At 36.5% G+C, this 14,685-nt stretch overlaps 1 protein-coding gene across 1 annotated transcript in view; it reads right to left on the bottom strand.

Moving 5' to 3' along the window:
• Positions 1–14,685, bottom strand: part of FBXL17 (F-box and leucine rich repeat protein 17) — a 270,206-nt gene that overhangs the window by 182,778 nt on the left and 72,743 nt on the right. Inside the window, exon 5 of the mRNA XM_062017981.1 lies at positions 10,776–10,883. Coding sequence (XP_061873965.1) covers positions 10,776–10,883 — 108 coding nt within the window. The remainder of the gene's footprint in view (positions 1–10,775; positions 10,884–14,685) is intronic.

Here is a 14,685-nt window from a genome sequence, read left to right as displayed (position 1 = left end):
AGTGTCTCAGAAGTTTAAAGAGCCTGCTTCAGATTGATACAAACTCCTCAAGTGTAACTTGATCTATACATTCCTACTTTTGTCATTCCAGATTAATGATTTATTTTCAAAAGTTGAAGAACTGTAAACACATTCCCTTAAATACTGGACCTTCTAATATGATTATGTATCACTCTTGAACATGATAGCTAAAAAGAATACTCCCTTGTCTATTAAATCAGAAGCACCAGCATCTTATTACCAGTTAGAGAATTGTTATAAATGTATATGTAACCATTTTTCATTAAAAGGAATTGGATGGACACTTTAAAGAAAAATCAAGAAAGGCAGGGGTTGGAAGAGACTTCTAGATGTTATCTAAATCCACCCTGCCTGTTAAAGCAAGTACACCCTGATCAGGTCAAGCAGAATGTGTCTTGGCAGGTTTTTAAAACCTACAGTGAAGGAGGCTCCATACCCTTCCTGGACAGGCTATGCCAGGGCTCCCTCACTCTCACAGTAAAGAGGTTTTATCTGATGCTCAAGTAAAATTTCCTGTGTTCCCAGCTTATGCCAGTTATCTCTTGTCCTGTCACTGGGCACTACAGAAAAAAGATTGGCCCTATCCTCTTGACACTCACTCTTTAGATATTTATAATCTTTTATAAGTTCTCCCCTCAGACTTCACTTTTCTGAAGATAGAGATGAACTGGAGATCTTCCAGTCCCCTGATGGGGAGTCCGCTGGGCTCTCTCCAGAATATCTCTCTTGAGCTGGGGAGCCCAAAACCAGACACAAGACTCCAGATGAGGCCTCACCAGGCCAGAGCTGAAGAGGAGGAGAACCTCCCTCAAACTGCCAGACACATTCCTTGATGCACCGTGGTATGACATTGACCTTCGTAGCAGCAAAAGCACATTGCTGGCTCATTGTGGCCAAGAAGGCCAATGGCATTCGGGGATTCATTGAGTATGGCCAGCAGGTTGAGGGAGGTTTTGCTCTCCCTCTACTCTGCCCTGCTGAGGCCTCATCTGGAGTCCTGTGTCCAGTTTTGGGCTACCTCGCTCAAGAGGGACAATTGTCCTGTTGCTAGATAGAGGACAGTTACCCATTGTCCTGTCGCTAGATACAATAAAAAAAGGGATGCCCCAATCTCTTGACATCCACCATTTATTCACTTCTAAATATTAAAGTCAGGAGGACAAAGGGTAAGGGGATGAAGCTGGAACACAAAAAAATCTATTTAAACATAAGAAAAAACTATTTTACTGGGAGGGTAATGGAGCAGTGGAACAGGCTGTCGAGAGAGGTTGTGGAGTCTCCTTCTTTGGAGGTCTTCAAGACCCGTCTGGACGCATTCCTGTGCAACCTGATCTAGGTGGTCCTCCTTCTGCAGGGGGCTTGGACTAGATGATCTCTAAAGGTCCCTTCCAACCCTACCGTTCTACGATTCTATTACCAGCCAGCTCCCTCAGCACACATGGGTGCCTCCCATAAGCTCATAGCAGCCAAGGCTGCCTCCAATCTTCACATCCCCAACCAGACTTTCTGTATTTGTCAGTACAAGCCCAATAGCACACCCCTTGTTGGCTCCTCAACTACCTGTGACAGGAAGTTGTCATCAATGGACTGTAGTAACCTCCTGGACTGTGTGTGCTTTGCTGTGTGGCTTTGACAGCAAATATCAGGGTGGCTGAAGTCCCCCATGAGGATCAGAGCCTGTGATCATAAGACTGCTTACAGTTGCCTATAGAAGGCCACTTCCTGATCAGGTGGTCTCTAATAAACTCCCACAACAGTGTCACCCCTATTTGTCCATCCTTTAATCTTCACCCATAAATTTTCAACCTGTTCTTAGTCCCTTCCTAGGTAGAGCTCAATGCACTCTAATTGCACTCTCAGATAGAGAGCAACTCCAATACCTCACCTCATATGCTTGTCTTTCCTATGTAACACATAGATGGTCATGACTGTGCTCCAGTCATGTGACCTGTCCCATCATGTCTCTGTAAGTACAATGATGTCATGGTCCTGCATTTGCACCTATATCTCCAGCTCCTCCTGCTTGTTTCCCAGGCTGATCTGGTGTACACACAACACAGGGGCTTGCTCGACTGTACAGGCTTTGCTGCATGAGTACAAGAGAAGCCTCCACGGTTATGTACTCTCGTGGAGTGGTCAAGCCTTCTACCTCTCATCTTGGCTTGAAACTGAAAAGCATTCATTACTGCTTTTGTCTCTCAGACATACTTCCTTGTTGGATGGCAGGGGACAAGCACTGCCATTATTCACATCACCCCCGGAGTCCTATTTTATATCTTATCTGAAAAAGTAATTGTAAGGGGTTAATGCTACAACTCCGAATTCTTTATTAATCACTAGTACTACAAAGAAAAGCAAGAAAAAAATCATTCCATTATTACTAACCTTCATATCTAAAAGTAGTATGATACGAAAACAAAACTTATCTGAAGCAGACAATTGGACGGTGGAGGTTTGAATCTTCAATCTATGTGTAAATCTTGAGATTAAAATAGCATACCTTTAATTAGTATGTTCTACAGAAAAAAAGAAAATTCTGTGATGTAAATAGTCTGTTAGGGCACGTTTTTTCTCTTTTTTTCAATCAAAACTGAGATATTTCATGTAGTAATTTAAACTTCTTCTGCAGATATTCACAACTTTCTTCAATTCTTAATTTTATAGCTCTACAAAGAATGCTCTGCATGAGTACAATTTAAACTTTGAACTCACTTCCAGAAGATAAAATGTTTCAACTGAAAAAGGAATACTTAATGTTACAGTAAAACAGACAATGGGAAGAGTGGTGGGGCTTAAAATAGAGGGCTTAAAAATATGAAACAAAAAAATAACAACAGTAAAATTAATTGTGTGCTACATATATATACCACATTGCTGAAATTAGTGAATATTGACTCAGTGTTAATGTAGTGTGAGACAGTATCATAACACCATTTAAATTTCAGAGGGACTCTAATTAGAGTAATTAGAAGGGAACAGGATGTTGGTCCCTCAGTCTGACTAACAGATACCAACTTGATGGTCCAGTATATAAAGGCTTTGTGAGAAGATTGCCTGTTGAAATGTACTGAAAGAGAATTGTTCCACTGTGAATAACAGATGGGTCAAAAAATGATTTTGGAAAAAGGAATTTTGAAAAACAGAGGTCCAGTTCTTTTAAAGAGATTAATAAAAATTAGAAAATAAATGCTACTATGCTAAAGAAATTACCTACTACCTTTAGATCTCAAATATTTTAAATTATGATAAAACCATTGTTGCGTAATACCTTTGTTGGCTTGTTGAAATTAAATTTTCTGGAGGTTGATATTCTTAAAGATTCAGAGATTATTGTACTGTTTGTGTGCTAGCATGTTATGAAGTTCATAAGACTTGATTACTGAAACTTGTAATATAAAAATATGTGCAATGCTAATCAATAGAGTATTTGAAAACTATCATAACAAGACCAAAACAAAAACAAACCAAAAAAGATAGAAAATATGTCTCATTTGATACTGTTAAAGGTCAAATATTTCAGACGAAAAAAAACCAAAACACTATTACCATTGGGATGAGGGTTATTTGTTTTTTTGCATACTTCTACAATTCTCATAGAGATATGTTTCCTTAAAACACAGAGTAGAATAGATTCACAGAATCACTTAGGCTGAAAAACACCTTTAGACCAAGTCCAACCATAAACCTAACACTGCCAAATTCACCACTAAACAATTCACATCAGATCAATCTTCCTTGGAACTAAACACAAATTATTTCTGAAGGAAAGTGCTTATAAGGACCAAATGATCTCTAAATTCACATCTTTTGCTAATTAAGCTTGATTTTCTTGATACACTCTCTGTATAGGTGCCTTCAGCATATAAACTGCTCTCAAATGTAGGCTACCCAGAGTACATGTATCATCATGGAAAACAAAAAACAGCAACCTAAAAAAACTGTAAATTGCATTCTTTTTATTACTGTGTCAACAGAACCTATGAACTATTTCTTAGAGCCACATAAATTATTTTTTTACTTAAGAGCTGAAGTAACTTAACTTTAATATGTTGTGTTCCTGAAACAGTAATTACACACAGTTTGAAGAATTAGAAAATGACTGAACAGTTACAGAGGAGACAGTTTTCCCACACATAGTGGTTTTGCACTGACCCAGTTCCTGGCCAGTTAGTGATGGAGGTAACACCTCTGTGAATAACATATTTGAGAAGGAGAAGAAGAAGTTGCACATTTGCAAAATTGCAGCCGCAACAGCGAATGAGAATGCGAAAACATCTCTGCAGACACCAAGGTCAGTGGAGAAGGAGGGGCAGGAGGGTGCTTAAGCACTGAAAAGGCTCCCCTGTGTTATGTGGTGAGGACCACGGTGAGGCAGGTTGTCCCTCTGCAGTCCATGGAGGACCACTGGGAAGCAGAGACCCACTCGCAGCCCATGGAGGACCCCATGCTGGAGTGGGTGGATGTGTGAAGGAGGCTGTGACTCCATAAGTAGTTCATCCTGGAGCAAGTTCCTGGCAGGACCTGGGAGTCCATAGTGGAAGTGTCCATGCCGGAGTGGATTTGCTGTCAGGACTCGTGATCCTGTGAGGAACTCAGGCTGGAGCAGTCTGTTCCTGAAGGACTGTTCTCCCAGTGGATGACCCACACTGGGGCAGGGTGTGAGGAGCTGCCCCTGTGGGAGGCCTCATGCCAGAGCAGTTCGTGAGGAGCTGCAGCCCATGGGAAGGAATCACGCTGGAAGTTTGAGCAACTGTCTCCTGTGGGAAGGGACCTCACAGTGAAGCACTGGGAAGTGGGAGGAGGCCTCCTGAGAAGCAGCAGTGGCAAAGTCCATCTGTAATGAACTGACTGCAATCCCCATCCCCTGTGCTGCACCACTGGGTGCGGGGGGGAGGAAAGGGAGTCCTGGGAACAGGAGGGGTGGGGGGAGGTGTTTTTAAGATGGTTTTATTTCTCATCTCCCTGCTCTTATTGTTTCTTTAATAAATCAAACCTTTTTCTCCCTGAGTTGAGTCTGTTTTGCCTGTGATTCTGCTGAATTATCTCGTTGTCGTTAACTCACAAGCCGTTTGTTATATTCCTCTCTCTCTCTCTCTTGCCTAGTTCAGGAGGGGGAGTGATTTTATGACTGGGTGGACATCAGGCTAAACCACCAAACCATTGACTAATGTAATGTTCTGCATATTCACAATTTTTAGTTTTATTTCTTAAATATTTCAGAGCATTGAACTTCCATTCCTCAAATAAGAAATATGCATTCAAAACCTGTGTTTCAAGTACAGAGGTTTGACTTGTATCACAACAAACAAAATGGAAAAAAATGTTTTGAAGATAGTAGATATTTGTAATAAAAGGGTGCTTGAGAAGAAAAGGCAGTTGAAAATATATGTTAATTAAAAACACAAATTTAGTCAATGGATCATTTTGTTGTGTAATGTACTACAGCAAAACACAGTAAGAAAGTGAACATTTGTATTCAAGCTGCTACTCCTTCCAAGATGACTGATAAAAATAACTTAGAGGTTAATTTATTGCATACATACTTTTACAGGTTATATTACCAAAAAGAATTCTACCATTAAGACCCATTGCAGGGAGGTACTTCAACACATACATAAACTGCACATGTATCCAAGTGACCAGACTTATTTCAAGATTATATCTCTAAAAGTTAATGCTAAATTACATTATCAATGAATCACAGTTTACACTCTGTATTCACTCTCAAGTATCTCTAACAAACTCCTTTTTTAATTCAAGTTTCACTTAACCACAGAGACCTGAAGCCCTTTCAAACATGCAATCAGTCTTCTCTGCAATGTTTTATAACTTGTAACTCGTGTCTTTGTAACTTGAAAGAAACTGCAGCTGGACACAACTATCAAATCTTTAAAATGTTGAAAAGAGTCTCTTAGGAGGGATACAGTTAACTTTAGTTAACAAAATGGTCAGCTTTAGCTTGACAAGATGTAAAATTTGTCTTACACAGTCTATAGCATCACATCACTTAAAGCATCAAGTCAATCCTCATGAATAATTTCTCTGAATCTATGTCCAGAAATTCTTAATAACTTCTTCCAATGATTGGAAGAGTAACATTTAATCTTAATAAATTCAAACAGATTCAAATAAATCATGTGCAATCTTATGAAATATAGTTTATATAAATTCATTAAAGAACTGTTTTCTCTAGAGCTAGTCAAAGAAGAACAATTATGTTCTTAGTTAGGAAGCATGATAATTTTAAGATTAGAAGGTATGCTGAAATATGCATAAAGTAGAGTCCTTCATGTCAAAATAGATCAGCTACTAAAGAAAGGGACTATTCAGTACCTCCATTTAGAAAAGGCTCTTGCAAAATCAATCTTGTCATGTGTAGATTATCATTACATATCTGTCAAGTTGATTACGTCTGCATGAAAGAGTCCTAAATATTTCCTCTATAAATCTGAATTTTGATCGACTTCATACTGGCCACCAACCCAGACAAAGGCATGACTGAGTCTGGACACGACTCTCAGGTAACAATTACAAGACAAAGATAGAATAAAGATCACATTATTTTAAAAACAGTTCTTAGACAAGCTGGCTTAATGTATTGGTTATTAGAAAAATAAATTAGAACTTTATTCTATCAAGAATTTGTCCAAAGACTCATACATATTTATATTAAAATGTCTGTAATAAACATTACCAGACATATTCTGTCAGATGTAGATGGTGTAGAAGCAAAGACAGTTATACTGCTACAAAGCAATTACTTTTGCATATATATGGGAACTTAAGGGAAGAAGTCAAGGAAGTGGCTTTGAAATGAAACTATGTCAAGATATCAAAAATTGCTGATACCAACTGTTAAAATTCTATTACGAGTGCAATAATTAAACTGCTGAGAGGCAATTACCACAAGAGTGGGAGAAAATACCACCATTTATTATAAACCACAATTATCACCACATATACAAAATTATTTCACTAGTTAGCAGATGGAGTTTCTTATTTACACTTAGTTAATGAATAAACATCATTCATCTCGTTATTCCATCCTCAACCTAATTACCTACCATGCACAGATACTTTGCGCTTTTGCTCAGACCTTTGAACTTACAGGAGAAGAAGCAAGGAAAAAATCACCAGCAATAAAGACAAGGATATCAGGAGGGGAGGAAGGGAGAAAACAAGAAAAAGCAAGTAATGTAAGACAGATAAGCAAATGATAAAACAAATGACAAAAAAAGGCCAAAAAATGGGGGGAAAAAATGGGGATTTACTGAAAACAATATAAAAACTACTACACTATATCCAGTGTGTATTCTTCCCTCCTCAACAGAAACAAGTTTATAAATGTTGAACTAATTTTTCTGATGTCACAGAGCTGACAATTCAGATCTTTTGTGACTCTTTTTCACACATTACAGCTACAAAGCAAAATAAAACATTGCAGATCATCAGAATAAATCACTGGTTTCAAGGGGGACTCTAACTAGGAACTGCAGAAACACACACTCCCTTTCTATTTCTCTCTCCCTGTGTATATACATGCAGTGCCTCTACTCAATAATCACTATATACTTTAAGTGCATTTTGTGGCTTATAGTAACTTCAATGAAAAAAGGCGTTATGGTAATGGTACAGTTTTGTTGTCATGAAGAAATTTTTTTTAATATCACTAGTTTCAATAGAAATATAGAAGAAAATAAACTTTGAATGTTTCTTATTTTTTAAATTACATATGTTCACTATCATATCCCATAATTAGTTATTAAAAAAAACTCTGCTATTCTGCAGCACTGTAATTCAGAATTTTCAAGCACCAGTATTTTTAAAGAGAGCTAACATTACTAGGGGGAAAATATGGTAATAATAAACCACTCAATTTTTATACACTCATCAGCCTCAGAGCAATTTTATAACACAGGCCAGTGCTGTTACCTCCAGTTTGCACACAGGAAGCAGAAGGGAACCAAGTAACTCTGCACGGCCTTGCAGGACATTGGGAGCAAAGGACAAGTGACATATACTCTAAGAACACAGGACTGGAATTATGACTGAGCACTTATGAAGTACTAGTCAAGAATTCAACACAAAACTGACCGTAAGAAATACATGATGCTTAGAACATAAAATTATGTCATCGGCAGATGAGTTCTGCAGAAGGCAGATGTAGTAGTTAAGGATCATACTACTACTCCCCAGATATTTGCTTTAACTCCCTGCTGGAGCTTATTTCACAGAAACACAGAATAGTAGGAGTTTGAGGGAACCTCTAAAGATAATCTAGTCCAATCCCACTGCTAAAGCAGGTCCACATAGAACAAGTCACGCAGAAACGCGTCCAGGCGAGTATTGAAAACCTCCAGAGACGGAGACTCCACACTTTCCCTGGGTAGCCTATGCCAGGGCTCCATCACCCTCACAGTGAAATAGTTTTTCCTTACTTTTAAGTGGAACTTTTTCTGTTCCAGCTTTTGTCCATTACCGCTAGACCTGTCACAGGACACTATAGAAAAAAGGTGCTGCCCCATCCTCTTGACATGCACCTCTTAACTCCAAAGAACTGTCAAAACGGAACATGTGTCTGTGCTGGATGTTTCAGTGCAATCCGGATTTTTAGTTGAAATTGCCTGCTGTATTACAAGGAAGTAATACCTGCCAGAGGAGCTATGTGGAAACACTACCCAGGTCACTGCAGCAAGATTAACTAGGTATCATTTGTCCATAGATTTAGAGTAAAAAAGCCTGAATTCCAGTAACATTTCCCAGTCACTATATGACTGAAAATCTCTTACTTGCTCTTTTCCCCCTCAATATATGGCATAATTCCACTTGCCTATATTACATGCATACATACTTCAGCTTAAAGTAATAATAAATGTAAAAAAATACATTGTGCATAGGAAGTCAGTCAGATGTGAAAGAATACTTCACAAACTCAACAGAAGGCATCATATCACAGAATCATTTCAGTTGGAAGAGAACTTTGTAGGTCATCTAGCACAATGATAGATGTCCCTTCCAATATCCTTGAATGTTTCCCGGGATTGGGCAGTTATTTCTCTGAGCAACCTGTTCCAGTGTTACACTACAGCCATTGTAAACAAATTTTCTCCTTATACCTAGTCTGAATCCACTCTTAGTTTAAAACAACTTTTCTTTGTACTATATGACTACAGGCTCTGATATAGTCCCTCTTTATCTTTCCTGTAAGCCGTCTTTAAGTACTGACAGGCCACAATAAGGTCTCTTGAGAGCCATCTCTTCTCCAGGCTGAACAACTGAACTTTTTCCATTTTTGTGCCAAAGCAGTCTCCTATTTTCCATAGGGCTATGTACAACACTGTCATTCCCCTGTAAATCAAGGTTTCTAATACTTGATTTTTATCAAATCACATGAAAATAAGAATTAAATGGGAACAAGAAAAATAGAGATCTTGACTTTTCTTTAATGAAATAAATGGGATTATAAAGTTCCTTCGCTGAAAGATACGTATTAAATACTCAATAAATCTAGGCCAGAATAATGCAGTTACCAAAGTATGGCTTTAAAGGCCATCTGTATGAATATTTCCCACAAAACCTTGGATTATGTAATTTGTCTATGTCAGATTTCTAAACTACGCATCTCCTATATTTTGTTGTGTATATCAATATAATCTACAGTTAGAAAGTGTTCATAGCACATATATTTTTTTATTATTCCTCTCATACAGATGTATGTCCCCTTTACACATCCCTTCAATGTACAATGTTTCCAAACAGCATCCTTTGAGGTACTGTAACTTTATCATGCAAATTAATTTCTATGTCTTCTTTTTTGCATGTGTTCCAAAACGTTTTCAATTCTTCCGTATCTTCAGCCACTAAGCTGCCCTAAACTGACAAAAATGTTTTATAGATATGCTGAATGGCTCTACATAACAAGAAGTTTGCACAGTTGCATACAAAACACCTGTCTTATCCTCAGGCACATTTTCATTAAATATGTTTTCCACTCGCTCCTTCAAGATCTCTTAAAACATTTTTCTGTTAACCAGAATTTTCATATTCAATATTCATTTCTACAGTCTTCTGTACCAGTTACCACAAATTCTAGTCGAGTTATTTTTTTAATTCTTAGCTGTAAATACTAATTTACCTACTCCAGAAGTATTTTTCTAGTGTTCTCCCTGAGGTCTGAATGATCTCTGAAATTACTTTTAGTTACAAATTCTAATTAATATGTCACTTGTCCAGTTCATTCAAGTCATTCATTTTAGTGAATGGTTCCATTATTTTCTGAAAGTTCACTCAACTTAGTTCTCATAAATATCACTGTTCTTACATAAAAGAAATAAAATGTATCTTTCATACTACATTAAAATTCAAAGTAGGATAACTACAAAGTTTATGGGCAAAGAGGATGTAATGTTGCAGTAAGGGGTCTGTCTCAATCTCTTGCCTTAAAAATTTTGCACTTCTAATTACATAAATTTGTTTCCTTTGCAATGGAATCTGGTATAACTAGGCATTTTAAATACTTTTGACATGAACATTGTTGCTATTTCTGAGACAAAGTATCATACCTTGAATATGTTCTTGCCACAGTGTTTTTCTAGAGAGAAACCTGAATGTTTCTGTTCAAATAACACAAAGTTAATTTAGCTTGTCAAGCCTCTATGCATGACACTGTATAAACTTAACGCTCCCTGTGATATATATCACTTGGCAATAGTCAAACACACTAACAACTACCTAAGAGTAGTTACAATACTTACATTAGTGAGGTGAATGACTCCTTTTGATGTAACAGAGCAGCCCATAAAGCCAACATACTGCAGCTCAGGACAGTGTTCAGCAAAAGCTTTCACTGATTGATCTGTCACCTACAGAAAAGACAAATAAGTAACAGTTAAAGAGGAGATATATGCATGTACTCAATCGAGTCTAACCAGTTTCTCCATAACATTACCAAGGTTCTCATTAATACTTCTATTATTATCATCAACTCTACTATTACTTATTTCAACAGTTTGTGAGAAAACATAAGGTATACACACACACCTATACATGCACGTGAAAAGAAAGCAAAAGATCATCTCTGGTGAGGGAGATCACCTTTTTTGGAGGAGAAGAAGAAAGGGAACAAAAGAGAGAATGATAGTCTAAGTTCAAATATTATTGTCACCCTGTTTCTTTGCAACTGTATTTTTTTGTCTTACAAAAATTAGTAACTATGAAACACAATCTACTGCATAAATTTAAAGCTTTGTACATAGACTAAATATTCAAAAGGACAACATTTTGTGAAATTTGTGAAGAATATACAACTGACTTAGGCACACTTTAAAAAGCTGTATATTTTCCTTTACCCAAGTTGTTTGGGGTTTTTTCCTGAGAAGTTTACATTCCTAGTGCAAATGACAGCAACAGAAAATTCTATATTGATATTGTGACAAAACTTGTATTTTCCAGACAAACTGCTCAGGACAACAAATTCTCAAGTCAAGATTTTTATTGTTGCACATCTGTCAAACAAAAGGCAAGTCTTTTGGGATTGGGTATATAGAACCCAATAAAACTGAAGACAAGTCAAAAGGATGAGAGAAAGGGTCAGTCACAAATTGGGTAGTGATCACATTGTATCTGCATAGGCCCATATCTAAAGTGTGTTTACACAAAAGAAAGAAAGAAAAAAACAAAACTAAAAAAAACCACCTCAACACAGTGTAGTAAGAAATTTCTTCTTCAATCCTGACCTGACGCGATCTTGTATTTTTACTTCTGCACACTCGTCCCAGTTGACAACAGCTACAACTATTTAGGAATTTTAAGATATTAACTACTAAAAATCTTTGGCAAATTCTATCAGACACCGAAGACTTATAGATTTGCACTATTTAGGATTTTAACAGCACCAGGTGGGTGGTGTGCAGGGCTGATAAACACTCTGTTTCACCTAGAGGTGTAAGAGAAGGACCTTGTTACAGTCTTACAACCTCTCCACAGAGGATTAAAGCATGATTCCTTGTGCCCAACAGGTCTGCCCTAGCTAGCAAGACAAACATATTAATGAAAGGCAATATTATAATTGTTTAATATGACAAATTAAGATCTTAAAACTTTAAAATACAAACAGTTTCTAACAGATAGCTGACATGGGTGCTTAAAGACTTTAAAAAAGATTATGTTTTGGATGCAAATAATAAAACTACTATGGTTTTAAATATCTTCTGTTCATACTATGGAATTCTCTACACTCTAAATAAAACTTGTCAAATAGTTTTGGTAAAAGTAGTTAGACTGGCAGGAAACCTTTTCAGTTTTCATTAGATATGCAGCATCCACCTACTCTGAAAAAAGATTATTCATTACTTCTCTATGCCACGCAAGCCTCACAATATTCTAGATTTAGAAAAACTAGTTACAGTCCATCAAAAGTAGTGTGACATTACCTGAATACAGTAGAAATCACCACATTAGACAGGCATTTTTCTACTAGAAACAATGATTTCTGTTCTTAAATCTTGAGGTATAAATAAACCAGCAATGCATTAAACTGAAGTTGCCACCTTTAAGCTCACTTTAACAGGAGAATCCATCCTTTTCTGTCAAGCAAGAAAATTCTATGACGTGCAGAAACTGACTTCAAGTTTTATCGGGAAACATTGTAAAAAATTTTTCAATCAGCATTGTTATCTCACAGGCAGCATTCTTTATTGTACCAGTGTCTAGGAATATATTAATTATTTTCAAGACTATGTGTCATTTATAGCAATTGATATTTTAATAATGTGTTTTCCACTAAGAGCCTGTAATGAAGGCCACTTGATAGTCTGGTTAACTGCTATTAACACATGACCACACTCTCCTGTCACTGTCTTAGTTGCGAAGGAATATACATATTTCAATATATACATATACACATATACAATTTCTTAAGAATGGCTTCTCATAAATTGATTACAAGATAGTAAGTAATGAAATATCATATTAAAACATCTGAAAACTGACTGAGGAAAGGGTAAAAAAAGAAATTTGTATTAGCTCTTCCTATTCTCCTTTTTGCATGGGTGGGAAACAGTAAGTACACATACATTTTAGACATACATATAGCATTATAGTTAAGTACAATTATGTAATTTTCAGTTAGAATGACTGATAACTGAATCTTATCAGTCCTTATTTATACGTTTAACTCAAAATAAAAAAGGGTTTGTATTCAGAAGTATTATTTTTCAATAGACCTATTTGTATAAGGGATAAAAAAACTGAAGTGAAAGTAACAAAGCTAAATTTAAACCTCAGTTTCTATGACTAAAAACAACATCACTTTTACTTAATTAGACTTTCTTCTATTTTATAATCTGCAGTGTCTAGCACAGACAGCTTATATAAATGCTTGGACTTTTATATTTAAACTCAAACATGCAGGCCAGCTCACTATTTCTACAAGTAAGTGCCAGAAACAGGTTATAGACTCACAGAATGGTTTGGGTTGGAAGGGACCTCATAGATGTAGTTCCCCCTGGCAGGGAACACCTTCAACCAGACCAGGCTGCCCAAAGCCCTACCCAATCTGGCCTTTTTATTGTACAAAAGTGTTTAATGCTCCTAAGAGATGGCCTATTCTACTGAAATAAAGAAACAGTGATGAAAAATTGCATGGAAAATTAGCAACAGCATATATGCAACGATTTTGCAGTCTTAATACTCTCTCTTCATAATGCAATATGTAACTATGTTATGGTTTCCTCAAAGGCCTTTTCACCTCTCAGAAGGTAGAATAGGTACATGAAATGTATATTATTAACGTGGCTTGTGGAATATTTACAGTATTAACAACTGACATTCAGACATACTCCACAAACAGATTACACTAGCATAATCTCAGACCAGATTAATTGTGTAAAACACACCACCGTTCTTCAGAAATGACCCTTGTCAACAAAGTTACAGAAATTTACACCCAATGCTTTATAGATCACAGTACTGTTCTTCCGAGAATCTTTAAGAATTGGATTGTCTAGTCGACCTTCATTGACTTTCATTCACCCTGTCTTGCTTGATGTTAGTCTCACTTTGAAAAAGTAACACAGGATGGTGAGGACAGATTTATAAGTTATGCACTAAAGCATTGTGAACGGGAAGTACGCTGATCTGGAACTAATGGTACAGAATTTTCTCCTATTAAAAAGATCTGTGATAAGTGAGATATGGTTTAATCATTTTCTTTTTATGTATTGCTGACTATTATATATGAATTCCAGTTCTGCATTGTCTCATAGAAATTCAATTTTTTTACTATTCTGAATTAGATTCTGTAAATATTAAAGTTTATTTTACGTTATATTCAATAATTGAAGGCGCAAAAAGAAACAGCTCTGAAACAAAGATGATAATTCAAAAAGAATTTTTGAGGTACAATAATACAAGCCACATAAATTCCAACTAAGAAGCCTGATAATTAATAAAAGCTTACAAAAGCTCAAACAGAACTGAAAAAGAGACAAGAATATGAACACTAACTGGCACAGAATGAATATCACACAAAGAGGTGTACTGCAATATAAGCAGATATCATTGTGCAATTTTTTGCATGTAAATGCATGAATAAAAGTTTGAAAAATAGGTAAAATGTTTATAAGAAAGATACCTAGCAGAATGAATGGATTCTCATGTGAAGAG

Source organism: Colius striatus, chromosome Z, assembly GCF_028858725.1.
Source record: "Colius striatus isolate bColStr4 chromosome Z, bColStr4.1.hap1, whole genome shotgun sequence".
Taxonomy (NCBI): Eukaryota; Metazoa; Chordata; class Aves; order Coliiformes; family Coliidae; genus Colius; species Colius striatus.
The sequence above is the reverse complement of the archived record's forward strand: the minus strand, read 5'-3'. Positions and strand labels throughout refer to the sequence as shown.